Source organism: Nothobranchius furzeri, chromosome 7 (genome assembly GCF_043380555.1).
Source record: "Nothobranchius furzeri strain GRZ-AD chromosome 7, NfurGRZ-RIMD1, whole genome shotgun sequence".
Lineage (NCBI taxonomy): Eukaryota > Metazoa > Chordata > Actinopteri > Cyprinodontiformes > Nothobranchiidae > Nothobranchius > Nothobranchius furzeri.
This window is the reverse complement of record NC_091747.1, coordinates 27,090,347-27,104,531: the sequence shown is the minus strand read 5'-3', so window position 1 is coordinate 27,104,531 and position 14,185 is coordinate 27,090,347. Positions and strand designations below refer to the sequence as shown.

Genomic DNA, 14,185 nt, shown 5'->3' with positions numbered 1-14,185 from the left:
ACCATTTTGAGTTTCCTCATAAAAATTTGATAAGCCTGAAAACGTTTCCTGTATTTTATTATCATCGTACACATGATTTATTAAAGGAAAACTTGGAAAATAATTAAGTAATCAATAAAACTTTAGTTTTCGGACAAGATTCTCATATTGATGATGAATACATCATCAATATGAGAATCCTGTCTGAAAACTCAAGTTTTATTGATCTTGTTTATCTTAATAAATCCCACAAAACTAGATGGTACTTGACTAGTAGTAAAAAGTATCGTTATTGGTATTGGTATCGGCAATACTGGCCCCTGTATTTACTTGGTATCGGATCAATACCAAATTTTGCAATATCGTACAGCACTAATAGGCAGCTGTAGAGCTGCAGCAGCAGCCGTAGTCCTGAGGCCCGGGGAGGAATCCAAGGCTTGCAGCTCTTCAGGTAACTCCCGTAGATTTGACAAGTCAGCTCCTCTATGGAAACAGCGCGTCTGCTCCAGAAAATGACGTGAACCAACGGTTAGATTCTCCCCAACCAGCGGAATCAGACACAGAGCCGGCTTCCAGCGTTGTCCAGTTAAATCAAACTGGTAATTGCCAGGGATGTTATCCAAAGTTAATCCTTCAGTCGAGCGGAGCATGCAAGCTCGCATGCTAGCCCGCAACCTGACGAGGCGCCACCTGATGGTCTGTAATAATTGTCTCTGGTTCTGATGTCGCTGATACACTGCTGATGGTTCTGTGTTGTTGTCCTGTGGTTTTGCAGGGTGCCAACCAACATGTCAACACAGGCGCCGACGTTCACTCAGCCGCTGCAGAGCGTCGTAGCACTAGAGGGTAGTGCTGCGACGTTCGAGGCTCAAGTTAGTGGTAAGAAAGAACCATCAGACCTCCAAAGGACGGTCCATCCGAGGGTTCTGTCATAACAAACCACCTGGTTCTCGTATCCTCTGCAGGTTCTCCAGTTCCTGAGGTGAGCTGGTTTCGTGAGGGCCAGGTTCTTTCCACCACCGCTCTGCCCGGCGTTCAGATCTCGTTCAGCGATGGCCGCGCTGTTCTGAGGATCCCCGCTGTGACCGAGGCACACAGTGGACGCTTTTCTGTCAGAGCCACCAATGGTGCCGGACAAGCCACGAGCACTGCTGAGCTCCTCGTTACAGGTGAGACTAGGAGATGGGTCAGAGATGGGTTGGGTATGGGTTACAGAAGGTTTAGAGACAGGTGGACCAGCTGAAACTCCTGACATGCTCCTTTCTAATCATCAGACCTTGTCAGATCTTTAACTCTTTTTTTGTGTGTCTGAGAAGCAGAGACAGCGCCCCCTACCTTCCTTCAGAGACTGCAAAGCTCCACAGTGAGACAGGGCAGCCAGGTGAGGCTGAGCGCCAGAGTCACAGGTATCCCCATACCTGTAGTGAAGTTCTACAGGGAGGGAGCTGAGATCCAGAGCTCTACCGACTTCAGGATCCTGCAGGACGGAGACCTGTACAGTCTGCTGATTGCCGAGGCGTTCCCAGAGGATTCTGGGACATATTCTGTGACGGCCTCCAACAGCAGCGGGCGGGCCACGTCCACAGCTGAACTGCAGGTTCAAGGTGAGCTCAGCCAAAAAAGCTGTGAAGCAACTGCAGCTTATTCAGAATGCTGCTGCTAGAGTCTTAACAAGAACCAAGAGAACGGAGCACATCACTCCTGTTATTAGATCTCTACACTGGTTACCAGTAAACTACAGAATCTATTTCAAAGTGTGTCTACTAGTTTACAAATCATTCAATGGCATGGGGCCAGAATACATGTTGGATCTCCTTCCTGTATCTACGCCCAGCATGGCTGAGATCCTTAGGAAACAGTCAGCTGGTAGAACCGGGTCAGAACCAAACAGGGTGACGCTGCTTTTAGCTACTATGCTGCTCCATATGGAATCAGCTTCCTCTAGTAACTTTCATGTATTCATCAGCCTTTGAATGATTGTTTCTGATGCTGCACCTTCTGCACTGTAACAGCTCAGCCTTTAACTGTCTTTTATCAGATTCTTAAACCTGAAATTGATTTAGTCATCGTCTTCCTCCGCTTATCCGGGTCCGGGTCGCGGGGGCAGCATCCCAACTAGGAAGCTCCAGACCGTCCTCTCCCCAGCCACCTCCACCAGCTCCTCCGGCAGAACCCCAAGGCGTTCCCGGACAAGATTGGAGATGTAACCTCTCCAACGTGTCCTGGGTCGACCCGGGGCCCTCCTGCCAGCAGGACATGCCCGAAACACCTCCCCAGGGAGGCATCTGGGAGGCATCCTGACCAGATGCCCAAACCAACCTCAACTGACTCCTTTCGATCCAGAGGAGCAGCGGTTCTACTCCGAGTCCCTCCCGAATGTACAAGCTCCTCACCCTATCTATAAGGCTGAGCCCGGCCACCCTTCGGAGGAAACTCATTTCGGCCGCTTGTATCCGCGATCTCGTTCTTTCGGTCATTACCCAAAGCTCATGACCATAGGTGAGGATTGGGACATAGATCGACCGGTAAATCAAGAGCCTGGCTTTCTGGCTCAGCTCCCTCTTCACCATGACAGATCGGCTCAGCGTCCGCATCACTGCAGACGCTGAACAAATCCTTCTGTCAATCTCCCGGTCCCTCCTACCCTCACTCGTGAACAAGACCCCAAGATACTTAAACTCCTCCACTTGAGGTAGGACCTCTCTCCCGACCTGGAGTTGGCAAGCCATCCTTTTCCGGTTGAGAACCATGGCCTCAGATTGGAAGGTGCTGATCCTCATCCCAGCCGCTTCACACTCGGCCGCGAACCTACCCAGCAAGAGCCGAAGGTCAGAGCTGGATGAAGCTAGGAGGACCACATCATCCGCAAAATGCAGAGACTAGATTCTTCTGCCACCAAACTCGGCACACTCCACACCACGGCTGCGCCTAGAAATTCTGTCTATAAAGGTAATGAACAGAACCGGTGACAAAGGGCAGCCCTGGTGGAGTCCAACCCTCACCGGGAACAGGTCTGACTTACTACCGGCTATGCAGACCAAACTCACGCTCCTCTGGTAAAGGGACTGAATGGCCCTTAACAGAAAGCCACCCACCCCATACTCCTGGAGCTTCCCCCACAGGGTGCCCCTGCAGACACGGTCATAAGCCTTCTCCAAATCCACAAAACACATGTGGATTGGTTGGGCAAACTCCCATGCCCCCTCCATCACCCTTGCAAGGGTATAGAGCTGGTCCACAGTTCCACGGCCAGGATGAAAACCACATTGCTCCTCCTCAATCTGAGATTCAACTATCGATCAGACCCTCCTCTCCAGTACCTTGGAGTAGACCTTTCCAGGGAGGCTGAGGAGTGTGATCCTCCTATAGTTGGAACACACCCTCAGGTCACCCTCCTTAAAGATGGGGACCACCACCCCGGTCTGCCACTCCCCAGGAACTGCCCCCAATGACCGTTGCAGAGACATGTCAACCACAACAGCCCTACAACATCCATAGCCTTGAGATACCCAGGACGAATCTCATCCACCCCCGGTGCTCCACCACTGTGTAGTTGTTTGACTACCTCAGCAACTTCTGCCCCTGAGATTGGACAGTCCATCCCAGGGTCTCGCGGCTCTGGTTCCTCCTCGGAATGCGCATAGGTGGGATTGAGGAGCTCCACAAAGTATCCCTTTTACCGTCCAACTATAGCCCCAGTTGACGTCAGCAGCTCCCCATCCCCACTGTAAACAGTGTGAGCGAGTTGCTTTCTTCCTCTCCTGAGGCACCGGATAGTTTGCCAAAACCTCTTTGGAGCTGATCGATAGTCTTTCTCCATGGCCTCACCAAACTCCTCCCACGCCCAAGATTTTGCCTCGGCAACTGCCACTGCTGCACCCCGCTTGGCTACCCGGTACCTGTCTGCTGCCTCCGGAGACCCACAGACCAGCCACGCCCTGTAGGCCTCCTTCTTCAGCCTGACGGCTCCCCGAACCTCTAGTGTCCACCAGCGGGTACGGGTGTTTCCCCCATAACTTGCACCGGCCACCTTGAGACCACAGCTAGCAACAGCCACCTCAACAATTGCAGAGTGGAACAAGGCCCACTCAGAGTCAATGTCCTCCACTGCTCTTGGGACACGGTCAAAGCTCTGCCGGAGGTGGGAATTGAAGACTGTCTTGACAGGTACTTCTGCCAGGTGTTCCCAGCAGACCCTCACTATGCCTTTGGGTCTGCCAGGTCTACGCAGCATCTTCCCCTGCCATCTGATCCAACTCACCACCAGGTGGAGATCAGTTGACAGCTCCGCTCCTCTCTTCACTCGGGTGTCCAAAACATACGGCCGCAGGTCAGATGACACGACTACAAAGTCTATAATCGACCTGCGACCTAGGCTGCCCTGGTACCAAGTATACCGATGGGCATCTTTATGTTCGAACATGGTGTTCATTATGGCCAAACTGCGGCTTGCACAGAAGTCCAATAACGAAACACCACTCGAGTTCAGATCAGGCGGGCCTCCCAATCACACCCCTCCAGGTCATGCTGTCATTGCCCACGTGAGCATTGAAGTCCCCCAGCAGGACAATGGAGTCCCCTGATGGAACACTATCTAGCACTCGTCCCAGGGACTCCAAAAAGGGTGAGTACTCTGAACTGATATTTGGCCCATAAGCACAAACAACTGTCAGGACCTGTTCCCCGACCTGAAGGCGCAGGGAAGCTACCCTCTCGTCCCCCGGGGTAAACCCCAACACACAGGAAGAGAGTCTTGGGGCTAACAAAAATAATGGATTTGTGTGTTTAATTTTATCTAAATTCTAAATTCATTTGCGTGTTTTAATTGTGCTGTCTTGTTGATTTTGATCTTGCTCCTGGAAAGCACACTGAGTTGCTTCTATGAAATGTGCTTTACCAATAAAGCTGCCATGCCGTGCCTACACGCAGGCTGTAACTTCACCCACCAGGTCTAGAAAGGAACTAAAACTTCAGTTGTCTCTGCTGCAGGTGAAGAAATTGTTCCCATTAAGAAATCCAAGTCTACTATGTCCACAACCCAGATGGAGACTTCTGAAACCAGAATGGAGAGGGTGAGTTTTGTTTTATTATTAACATGTGGACATCAGTGTTAGGGCTGGGTGATATGGACCAAAACTTATATCTCTATATCTTTTTGCTGAAATCCGATATACGATATATATCTCGATATTCTTCCTCCTGTGAAATATTTAAAAGTTAACTCACTTCAAGCTGTCTTGAGAATTGATATACATAAATCAGTAGATTAAATACATAAAAATGTATTGATTCTTGTCAAACTTTAACCTCAGTGCCTATTCTCTACCTGTCTGAGTTTTAGATACACTGGTACAGCTGTCTGCTAACACACACACACACACACACACACACACACACACACACACGCGCACGCACGCACGCACGCACGCACGCACGCACACACACACACACACACACACACACACACACACGGTTGAGAGCTAGAGGTGTATCAAATGTCCCACAGGCACTTTTTAATTATATATTTATAATTAATCTAAAATTATTTAAACTTCATCTAGAGGTGGCCATATTGTATATTTCTTGTCCAGAGGAAAAAAAAATCTATCATGTTAAACTAAATGTATGATGATGTAATTGCAACTACTGAAGATCACATGAGTCATGCACCGTGGAGTTATTAGTTATCAGGTCAAACATGGCTGGTATCTAACAGTATTGGCTCATGTCAGCCATTATACTGTAATGACTCAGAGACTGGTTGCTCTTTTATGAGTATTGTTTTCGGGCTACTGTCGCCGTAACCCACGCCTTACAAACTCTTAACTTTTTTCAACAGAATCGCTCGTAACGGAGTATTTACTAGCATAGCAAAACCGGAAAAAACCAGAACCAGAACAACATGTCTCACTTGTTGAGCTAGCCTTCAAAATAAAACATTAACTCATATAGTTTACTATTCAAACCTTTACAATACTGTAACCTTCTGCACTTTAGCTTTGTTCTATGTGAGAATGTCAGCAGTATGTGTTCCATGTGCCACATTCTTTGCGGCTAATAGTTTTGTTGTGCTGAGTTCTCTTTTACAGTAGTAGAGTTGGGGGGGGGGGGGGGGGGGATTGTTCTAGGAAGGGAGAGTGGTTGTGAGGTTTTTGGTCTTGCGCTCTGTCCGTTGGTTTTTGGTTTTGGGCTCTGTGTTTCGGCATTGGTTGCGGCCAACAGCAACTCTTTTGGAGTCATTAAAAGGACTAAAGCATAAGTGAGCGTCTCCGACCGTTATTGTGTCCGACGGGACGTTACAATACGTTTGAGGTAATTTGGCCACTCGGGCTATCCATAGATGTTTCCTGATTACACAGGGGTGGGAGGGGTTTGGCTCGTCTCCACACAAGCAGGCTAGAAAAACAGAACTCCGTTGGCGTTAAACGCCCCCAAATAATTAAAAGCCATAACCCAAATGCATAGTTTAAAGCAACACATTCACCTAGAGGCTCTCAGATTGAGCAAACTTGTGAGAATGCACGTAATAACCGCTTCTCCTCTGTCAGTGTGCCCCAGGGCAGCTGTGGCCACATCGTAGCACATCCCCACTAGTGTGTGAATGTGTGTGAATGGATGAATAATACATTGTAGTGTAAAGAGCTTTGGAGTCCTTACTCTGAAAAGCGCTGTACAAGTGCGGGTCATTTATCATTTAGAGATGGAGCAACATGTCACTAGCGTAGCGGCTAATCGCTAGCATAGCAGTTTGACCTGTTATATCGATATAAAGATATAAAGTCATTGTATCTTGCTTAAAAATAATATTGACATTTTAAATATATTGATATATCGTCCAGCCCTAATCAGTGGTATGACACCTGAAGAAGTCTGAAGACGTAATCTGAACAGGGTGTGAGGGCTTTGGATGGAACAGGTTTTAGTTACACTAAGGTTTACCCATCAAGTTCAATAAAAAACCGCTTTTTACTTGTTGAAATATAATCGGTCACTCTCATGCAGGCCGAACTTGAAAATCTCTAACCCTATTTCCTGTAATAACTTTGATAGAAGAGGGAACAATTGGATTAGAAAAGCCTGACAGATCTACGTCAAACTGAAAATGAGCATTCATGGACTCACTCATCTTGACTCGTGTCAGGGAGGCTGTTGTTGGTTTAGCGTCCAGGAAACAGATGAAAATGTGTTTGCTAGAAGAAGCGAACCGTTAGCATTAGCAAGTCCACCACATGGCAGAACTAATAAAACCCTGCTAAACCACCTGGTCTATGCAGAGCAAACCGAGTCAGTGGTAGAGTCACCCGAACCTGCCGCCCTCTGCTCCCCTCTCTTCTGGTTTTTCTACTTCCTGAAACATGAGCGCCAGAGCATTTTTGCCCACAGAGATGGAGTCAAATAATCATTTATACTAGAGACCACTGCAGATGTGTTAGGAAAAAACACATGAATGAGAGATCAGGCTAGGGATTGGTTGGATAGAGGAGTAATGGGTACTCATTGATATTTTATCAGTATAAATTCAAACAAGGAGCAAAATGACTCTGTAACATTTAAATTGATGTACAACCAGCTGGTGTTGCTACTGCTGCTTCTCATCTCGAAGCATTCATTACACCAACTATTCTCACATGTCCGATTGGTTGGGAAAGTTGTCTCCTACATTTAGTCTCTGGGTAATGTTCTGCCCTAAACATTACACTTGAGTCTGTTGCATTTCGTTTCTGGTGGACATTTGTTTGTGTTTAAACCTGTTTTTGCTTTGAGTGCCACATCAGGCTTTGTTTTTCCTGTTTGTGTGGGGCACCGTAACCCTCTGTACCGTGATTTTAATCTACTTTAGAAAAACTATCCATATTTTTATCTTACATTGGAATTAACCCCAGGTCAGGGTTTAGACCAGGTCTTAGGAGGGTTTGTTTGGCCCACTCTCAGTGTTCTGGTTCTGCTCCTCAGAAGGTGGAGACCAGTTTCCAGACCACAGCCATGATGGAGATGCAGGTTGAAGGAGGAATGATGACTCAGCATGTTGCTCACAAAACCCCGCCACGTGTCCCCCCAAAACCCTTGTCCAGGTCTCCACCGTCCTTTGTTTCCAAGGTAACCGGGGGCCGTCAACAGTCACTGTCCCCTGTGAGACACGTGAAGGGCCCAACGCCCACACCTGTCAGGTATGTCTACCTGTGGCTCAGGTGCAGTAGTCTTTCTGAGTCATGGTGTCTGATGTTGGGCTTTGGTCTGCAGATCTGTCTCTCCCTCCAGCAAAGTGTCCATGTTTCCAATAAAACCCGTCAGGTCTCCTGTGATGACCAGGAAGCAGGTGAGAACATGCATAGGTTAATCAACTCTCAGACCTTGTGAGGAACATCTAAGTTCCTGTTAAAAGGTTAGGTTGAATATGGTGAAGAACCCTTCTTCTGTGGCAGGTGTCTGCCTCTTCTGAGGTTCTGCCTCCCTGGAAGCAGGAGGACTACGTGGCTGAAGGCTACACCAGTCTGACAAGTATGAGCAGCATTTCTGCTCAGATCCACCTGGAGCAGCAGTGGGAGCACCAGGTGGCCTCCAGCAGAGAGGTGAGCCTGCTGTTTGGGTACCCGTTTGTTTGATAGGATTGTTGTCATGTCGACCAGGTCACCGTTCTGAGCATGGGTCCAGAGATCCTGCTGTCTACTCCGTTACAGGAACACTAACCACCGAGGGTCCACTTCTGACATCATAATAGTTCTTTTTCTGTAGAACTTTCAGGTTCCTTCACAAACAGAACCTTAACTCTTGGGGTCAAAGGTCACATGGTGTCCCACAAGCAGCACATCTGTGGCATGTTGCTGGAGGTCTACCTTCAGATCTTTGGCGCTTGTGTCTTTAGGCTGAGGGAGACAAGAAGGCTGAGGCAGTCGCCGCAGTGGTGGCCGCCGTCGACCTGGCCCGGGTCCGGCAGTCCCCGTCCCAGGAGGGGGTCTTGACTCAGGAGGACCAGGAGATCAAGAAGGGGAAGAAGCAGCAGGGCCTGCAAGATGATGCCATAAAAACTACTGTGGAGGCTGACCAGATCCAGAAGGTCCAGCTGGTCTTCTGACTTAGCAGAATTTGATCTGCCTGGTCTTAGAGTTCAAGTTCTTCTAACCCCTCATCTGTTGGTCACTCCAGATCCAGAGCGTTGAAGTTTCCTTTCATGTGGACTCTGGTGTCCCCCAGTCCACTGTCCCACATTTCACAGTCTCTAAAGTCTCTGTCCCTAAACCAGGCCATGAGGTAAGAAGACCAACAGGCCTGTCATCCCCCCTTCCAGAACCCCCATCTCATCCCTAACACACATCAGTTCCTCCTCACTGGTCTAAAACCTCTCAGGTTCTACAGAACTCGGTTGTCCAGCCGCACCTCCACACTCCTCCCTTTTCTTCTCCAGCTCCTCTACCGTAACACTCCTCCTCTAGGTTCTAATGCGTTTTGTATTTGGAGCAGAAGGAGGCAGGTCCATGTAGAACTTTAGACTTCTGATGTTCCTCCACCTCAGGCTGCAACACGTCCCTAAAACTGACACATTCTTTCAGAACAGGAAATGGATTCAGTCCAAAACCAGGATTGGGTCCAGTTTGAGGTTCTGAGATGTTCCGAAGATCCAATCTGTCCTCAGACTAAAGAATTCGGGTTCCTCCTCCACAGAGCACAAGGTCAGGGACCATTCTGGTGTTCTGAGGGAGGCTAAAGGTCCGATTGCTCGGTAGGAACGATATCCAGAACCATCATTCATCAGCACAACCAAATGGACCAGGGGAACCGTCACCTACTTCATAATTAAAATTCTGATGTTGACCTGGTCCAGAAGTCACACTGATCTCTCTAGATTCCATCTGGGTTGGGTCATAACCTGAATGGAAACATGGTCAGATGGGCTGGGACTTGAGATCTTTGTTAGAAGAACTGGACACTGTATTCTCCAGAACCAAAGAAGAGAATGTTCATGGTTGGACCATGGTTTCCACAGTGTCAAGGCCGACCCGGTCCTGCTGGACTCCAGAACTTCTTCAGGGGCATAGAACCAGTGTCAGAAACCTCAAACTAGTTTTACTGGGACATATTCCAGCCTGAGCTGAAGGACCTGGATGTGTTTGGACCTGTCTTGCTCTGATCTGTTCTGCGTCAGTCCTCCATCCCCTCTCCACTCACTCACTCACCCTCAGCAGGAAGTGGACATCTTCTAACCCTCTTCTCATTGGCTGGATCAGGTAACCGATGCCGATTCTGCCATCGCTGCTCTGCACAGAGACCTGTCCTCCCCCGCATCCCCCTGGAAGCCCATAACACCTGTCAAGTCTCCCAGTCCACCTCGCAAGGTGGGGACACTGAAGCCCCGCCCAGCCCTGGAGCCCCACCCACCCCCGTTCAGAGACTTTACGTATCAGAGGCAGTTTGAAGGCGGGGCTTATGCTGTGAGTGAGGAGGTGTTTGAGGACTGGGAGCCTCAGGTTTGTCCTCCTCCGTCTCCTCACCTTAAATCACCTGTGGTCCCTCCCACCATAACACACCGACCAATCACACATGCCCTTCATGAAGACTCCTCCTCCTTTCCTTTGTCCCTCTGCAGGGTTTTATGTGTCCTAACCCTCTTCTTCCTCCATCCTAACAGAACCAGAACCAGAACAACCAGCACCTTGTTTCACTCCTTCACTCTGCTTTTTGTTTACTCAGGAGACGGTTTCTGTCCCAACAAAAGCCTGTGAGCCTGCCGTTCCCCCTGCCATCATTGCTGTAAGTACATTTCCTGTTTCTCTTTTCAAAATAAAGCACACGATCTGGTCTGTTACATAGAACCTTCTGCTGTTCTTCAAAAACAATAAAAAAACACACAAATCAAAGAAAAGCAACAGAATCCCAGTAAACTGGTTTCCGTAGTAGGCCACCCCCTGTGTATCCAGATATTTACTAAGTTTGTGCTTGTAAGATGAGCTTTTAATTTGAAGGGTCTTTTTATGTTTTTACAACAAACAAATTCAGTAGGAGATCCAGCTGTTAGAGAAGGACCTGGCTGCAGTACGCAGAAAGGGGCGGCGTCAGACTCATACCATATTTGGAAAATGCAACACTTATGTTCCAGAACTGAAGGGGGCGCTGTAACTAATGTCACCTAAAACGTAAGACTGAGGAAGACGGAAAAGTTCGTTGATTGAACCGCTTTTGTGAAGGTTCCACATCATGAAACGTCACCTTTTAGCCAGTTTTGCCATGTGATATTGTCGTTTCCTCATGAGGAACACCCCCAAGCCCTTTGTTGGCTGCATTCTGAGTCCATGTGTGAGCAGAGGATCAACTCAAACGCTGCTTAGAAACGACCAAATTCCAAGATCTTTAGACACATAAAATTTAGTAGAAAATAATCAAAAAACTAAAATACAAATACATGAAATCTGTTTCAGCTGCTAAATAAATGACTGCCACACCACCTAGAGTCGAACCGGCGTCAGCAGAGAAACTAAAATCAGGTGGCAATGCCACCAGACCATGACAGGTATGCTAAGTTATGTTTGGAGCGGCCGTGAACAGAGATTCACTGAAAGGAACCTTTTTTAGGATATGAATTCAGACCTTGTCGTGTAGTGAATTGTATTTATCTTGCTTAAACTGAACCTAGAACAGAGTTTTAACATTTGTAAGCTAGTAACCGCCGTAGTTCATATGGGTCTGACGACTCGCCCAACCCCGACCCCGCCCCTTTCTGCGTGCTGCAGCCAGGTGTGTTTAGCTGTTTGGCATTAGAGGTTCCTAACAAACAGGAACTTAGTTTTACAACAACTGGTTAAAACCAGGTGAATAAAATCTAGTCAAAGTTCAACAGAATAAAGTTTCAGGAGGTCAAAGAGAATCGATGATGTCCGCTACGCTACTGCAGATAACCGATGGACTTCCTGTTTCCTCTCAGGGTCTGAAGAACGTGACGGTAACTGAGGGTGATTCGGTGACCTTGGAGTGTCAGATCAGTGCTCATCCTGCCCCCGTCATCATGTGGTTCAGAGAGGACTACAAGATTGAGAATTCCATCGACTTCCAGATCAGCTATGAGGGCGGTTATGCCCGGATGACAATCCGTGAGGCGTTTGCCGAAGACAGCGGCCGCTTCACCTGCACCGCTACCAATGAGGCGGGAACCATCAGCACCTCCTGTTACCTGCTGGTTAAAGGTAACCAGGATCAGCAGAGTTTAGTCATTGTAACCAATTATAATCCACCTGGAGCTGGACCTGAAATGGTCCCACAACAGAGCCTTGGGGTATGCCTCATAGCAGATCAGTGGTGTTTGACATCATCTGAAGCAGTTGAAGAAATCTGGACTGGCCTGAACGAGTTCCTGGGATCTAGACCAGGTCTAAACCAGTTCCTGAGATCTGGTCCAGTCTGAACCAGTTTTGCTGTGTGTTTTAGTGTCGGAGGACATAGAGAGCAGAGAGGAGGTGATGGTTGTCGTGGATGCTGGACTCACACAAGCAAAAACGTGAGTGCCCTAGCCTCGTTGTTCCAATGGTGGTTCTACGACCTCGGAGTATTGGAGTTGACTCCAAATGTTATATCTTATCAGTGTTGCTATGGAGATGAAGGACCAGGTGGAGATGAGTTCTGGAGAATCTGTTGCTCCGTTCTTCATCAAGAAACCCATCCCCCAGCAACTGGTGGAGGGGGGGAGCATCATCTTTGAGTGCCAGGTGGGAGGAAACCCCAAGCCCCACATCATCTGGAAGAAGAGTGGCGTGCCACTCACCACTGGCTACAGGTACAGGTCACAGAACCAGAGCTAGGACACAATAATAACAGTGACTTATTTGTAACGCACTTTATATTTTAGCAATCTCAAAGTGCTACAAAGTTTATAAAATGTACTTAGCATAAGGCTCTCCTGATAAGATAAGTCTAAAAGGCACTCAGGTGGATGGGTGAGGCATTCCTGTGACATGAATCTCTGTTAGGGTGGTGGTTCTGTTGGGTCAGAGATGAGGTTCTTTTCATCTATCAGATATAAAGTTGCCTACAAGAAAGAAACAGGAGAATGCAGACTGGAGATCTCCATGACCTTCGCGGATGATGCTGGAGATTACACCGTCTTCGCTAAGAACCCTTTGGGAGAAGCCTCAGCGACTGCCAGCCTGCTGGATGAAGGTATCTGAATCTTTAGGTCTGGTTCTGTTTACTGGACTAGTTCTTTACAGTGTCCAAGCTTAAACATGTGGTCCAAGTCTGAATCAGTTTTAGACTGGTCCTTTTTACCCACATTATCTAAAGTCATTCCAGAACCATCCTGGAGTTCTGGCCAAGTAAACCTCCATTCAGAAATAAATGTCCTCGACCCAGACCACCAAAGATCCTGGATCTTTACTCACGTTTATAGACAGCAGGTAACAGAATCCTCTCAGATTTGACCCAGAACTGTTGCTGTCTGCCTCATCCCATGAGAGGCTCAAACAGCAATGTAGATTTGTTCTCCTGTGGACCCACCCCCAGTTGGAGTTCAAATGACTTTGTATAGGTTATAAAGAAAAGTGCCCATGTGACATTTGACATGTGTAGCTTTGACCCCTGGTCGAGTCTCCTATCAGAAGGAGCTTCAATTCCCACTTCTGGCAGAACTTCTGTCCTGGGGAGGCGGGGGGACATTCAGCATGAGTGGGTCTTGTTCTGTACCTCAGTTGTCGAGATGGCTAACTAGGGCTGTGGCCGCAGGGTGGTCGGTACCTGTTGTTGTGGACACCGACAGTGAGGGATGCTGCAAAGCTGAAGAAAGAGACATTTTGGGTCATCTTGGCCGGTGGAGCTCCATGGGCAGCTGATTAGTAGATTTAAGCTTTAACTAACATCCCTCATACATTTTTGCCCTTGGGAGTTTTCTGCTATGGTCTGAGTGATCATTTTGATGTTGCTAGTTGTAAAAGCACTAAAATGCTTAAATGCAAACCACTCATTATTTGCCAGAAAATTTTTAAAAAGTTTACTGAACATTGTCATGATTATTCTTTGGTTAATTGGGGTGAACTGGTCTGTTGCTAGATGTCGACTTAAGTCCTTATTCCCCGGTGTATGATAGAACTGAGGTCAGAACTGTCCGACCGGCAGGTGGCAGGTTCCTAACGCACCAGCTGCAGGAATAAAGACGCTTAACCCTCCCACTGTCTTTATGAGTGACCCCGCGAGGAAAGTTGACCATTAAGCAGGGTTGATGGTTTAT

The 14,185-nt window shown here is 47.9% G+C and overlaps 1 protein-coding gene across 4 annotated transcripts in view; it reads left to right on the top strand.

The window, feature by feature from the left end:
- The window catches only part of ttn.2 (titin, tandem duplicate 2), a 215,954-nt gene that overhangs the window by 13,769 nt on the left and 188,000 nt on the right, over positions 1 to 14,185 (top strand). For all 4 annotated transcript variants that reach the window (XM_070552978.1, XM_070552977.1, XM_070552976.1 and 1 more), the window contains exons 2-16: positions 755 to 858; positions 945 to 1,148; positions 1,296 to 1,583; positions 4,969 to 5,051; positions 7,933 to 8,147; positions 8,221 to 8,296; positions 8,403 to 8,549; positions 8,843 to 9,034; positions 9,124 to 9,228; positions 10,203 to 10,442; positions 10,666 to 10,725; positions 11,894 to 12,152; positions 12,394 to 12,463; positions 12,548 to 12,739; positions 12,980 to 13,122. In XM_070552978.1, the coding sequence (XP_070409079.1) occupies positions 768 to 858; positions 945 to 1,148; positions 1,296 to 1,583; positions 4,969 to 5,051; positions 7,933 to 8,147; positions 8,221 to 8,296; positions 8,403 to 8,549; positions 8,843 to 9,034; positions 9,124 to 9,228; positions 10,203 to 10,442; positions 10,666 to 10,725; positions 11,894 to 12,152; positions 12,394 to 12,463; positions 12,548 to 12,739; positions 12,980 to 13,122 (2,365 nt within the window). In that variant the 5' untranslated portion in view covers positions 755 to 767. The remainder of the gene's footprint in view (positions 1 to 754; positions 859 to 944; positions 1,149 to 1,295; positions 1,584 to 4,968; positions 5,052 to 7,932; positions 8,148 to 8,220; positions 8,297 to 8,402; positions 8,550 to 8,842; positions 9,035 to 9,123; positions 9,229 to 10,202; positions 10,443 to 10,665; positions 10,726 to 11,893; positions 12,153 to 12,393; positions 12,464 to 12,547; positions 12,740 to 12,979; positions 13,123 to 14,185) is intronic.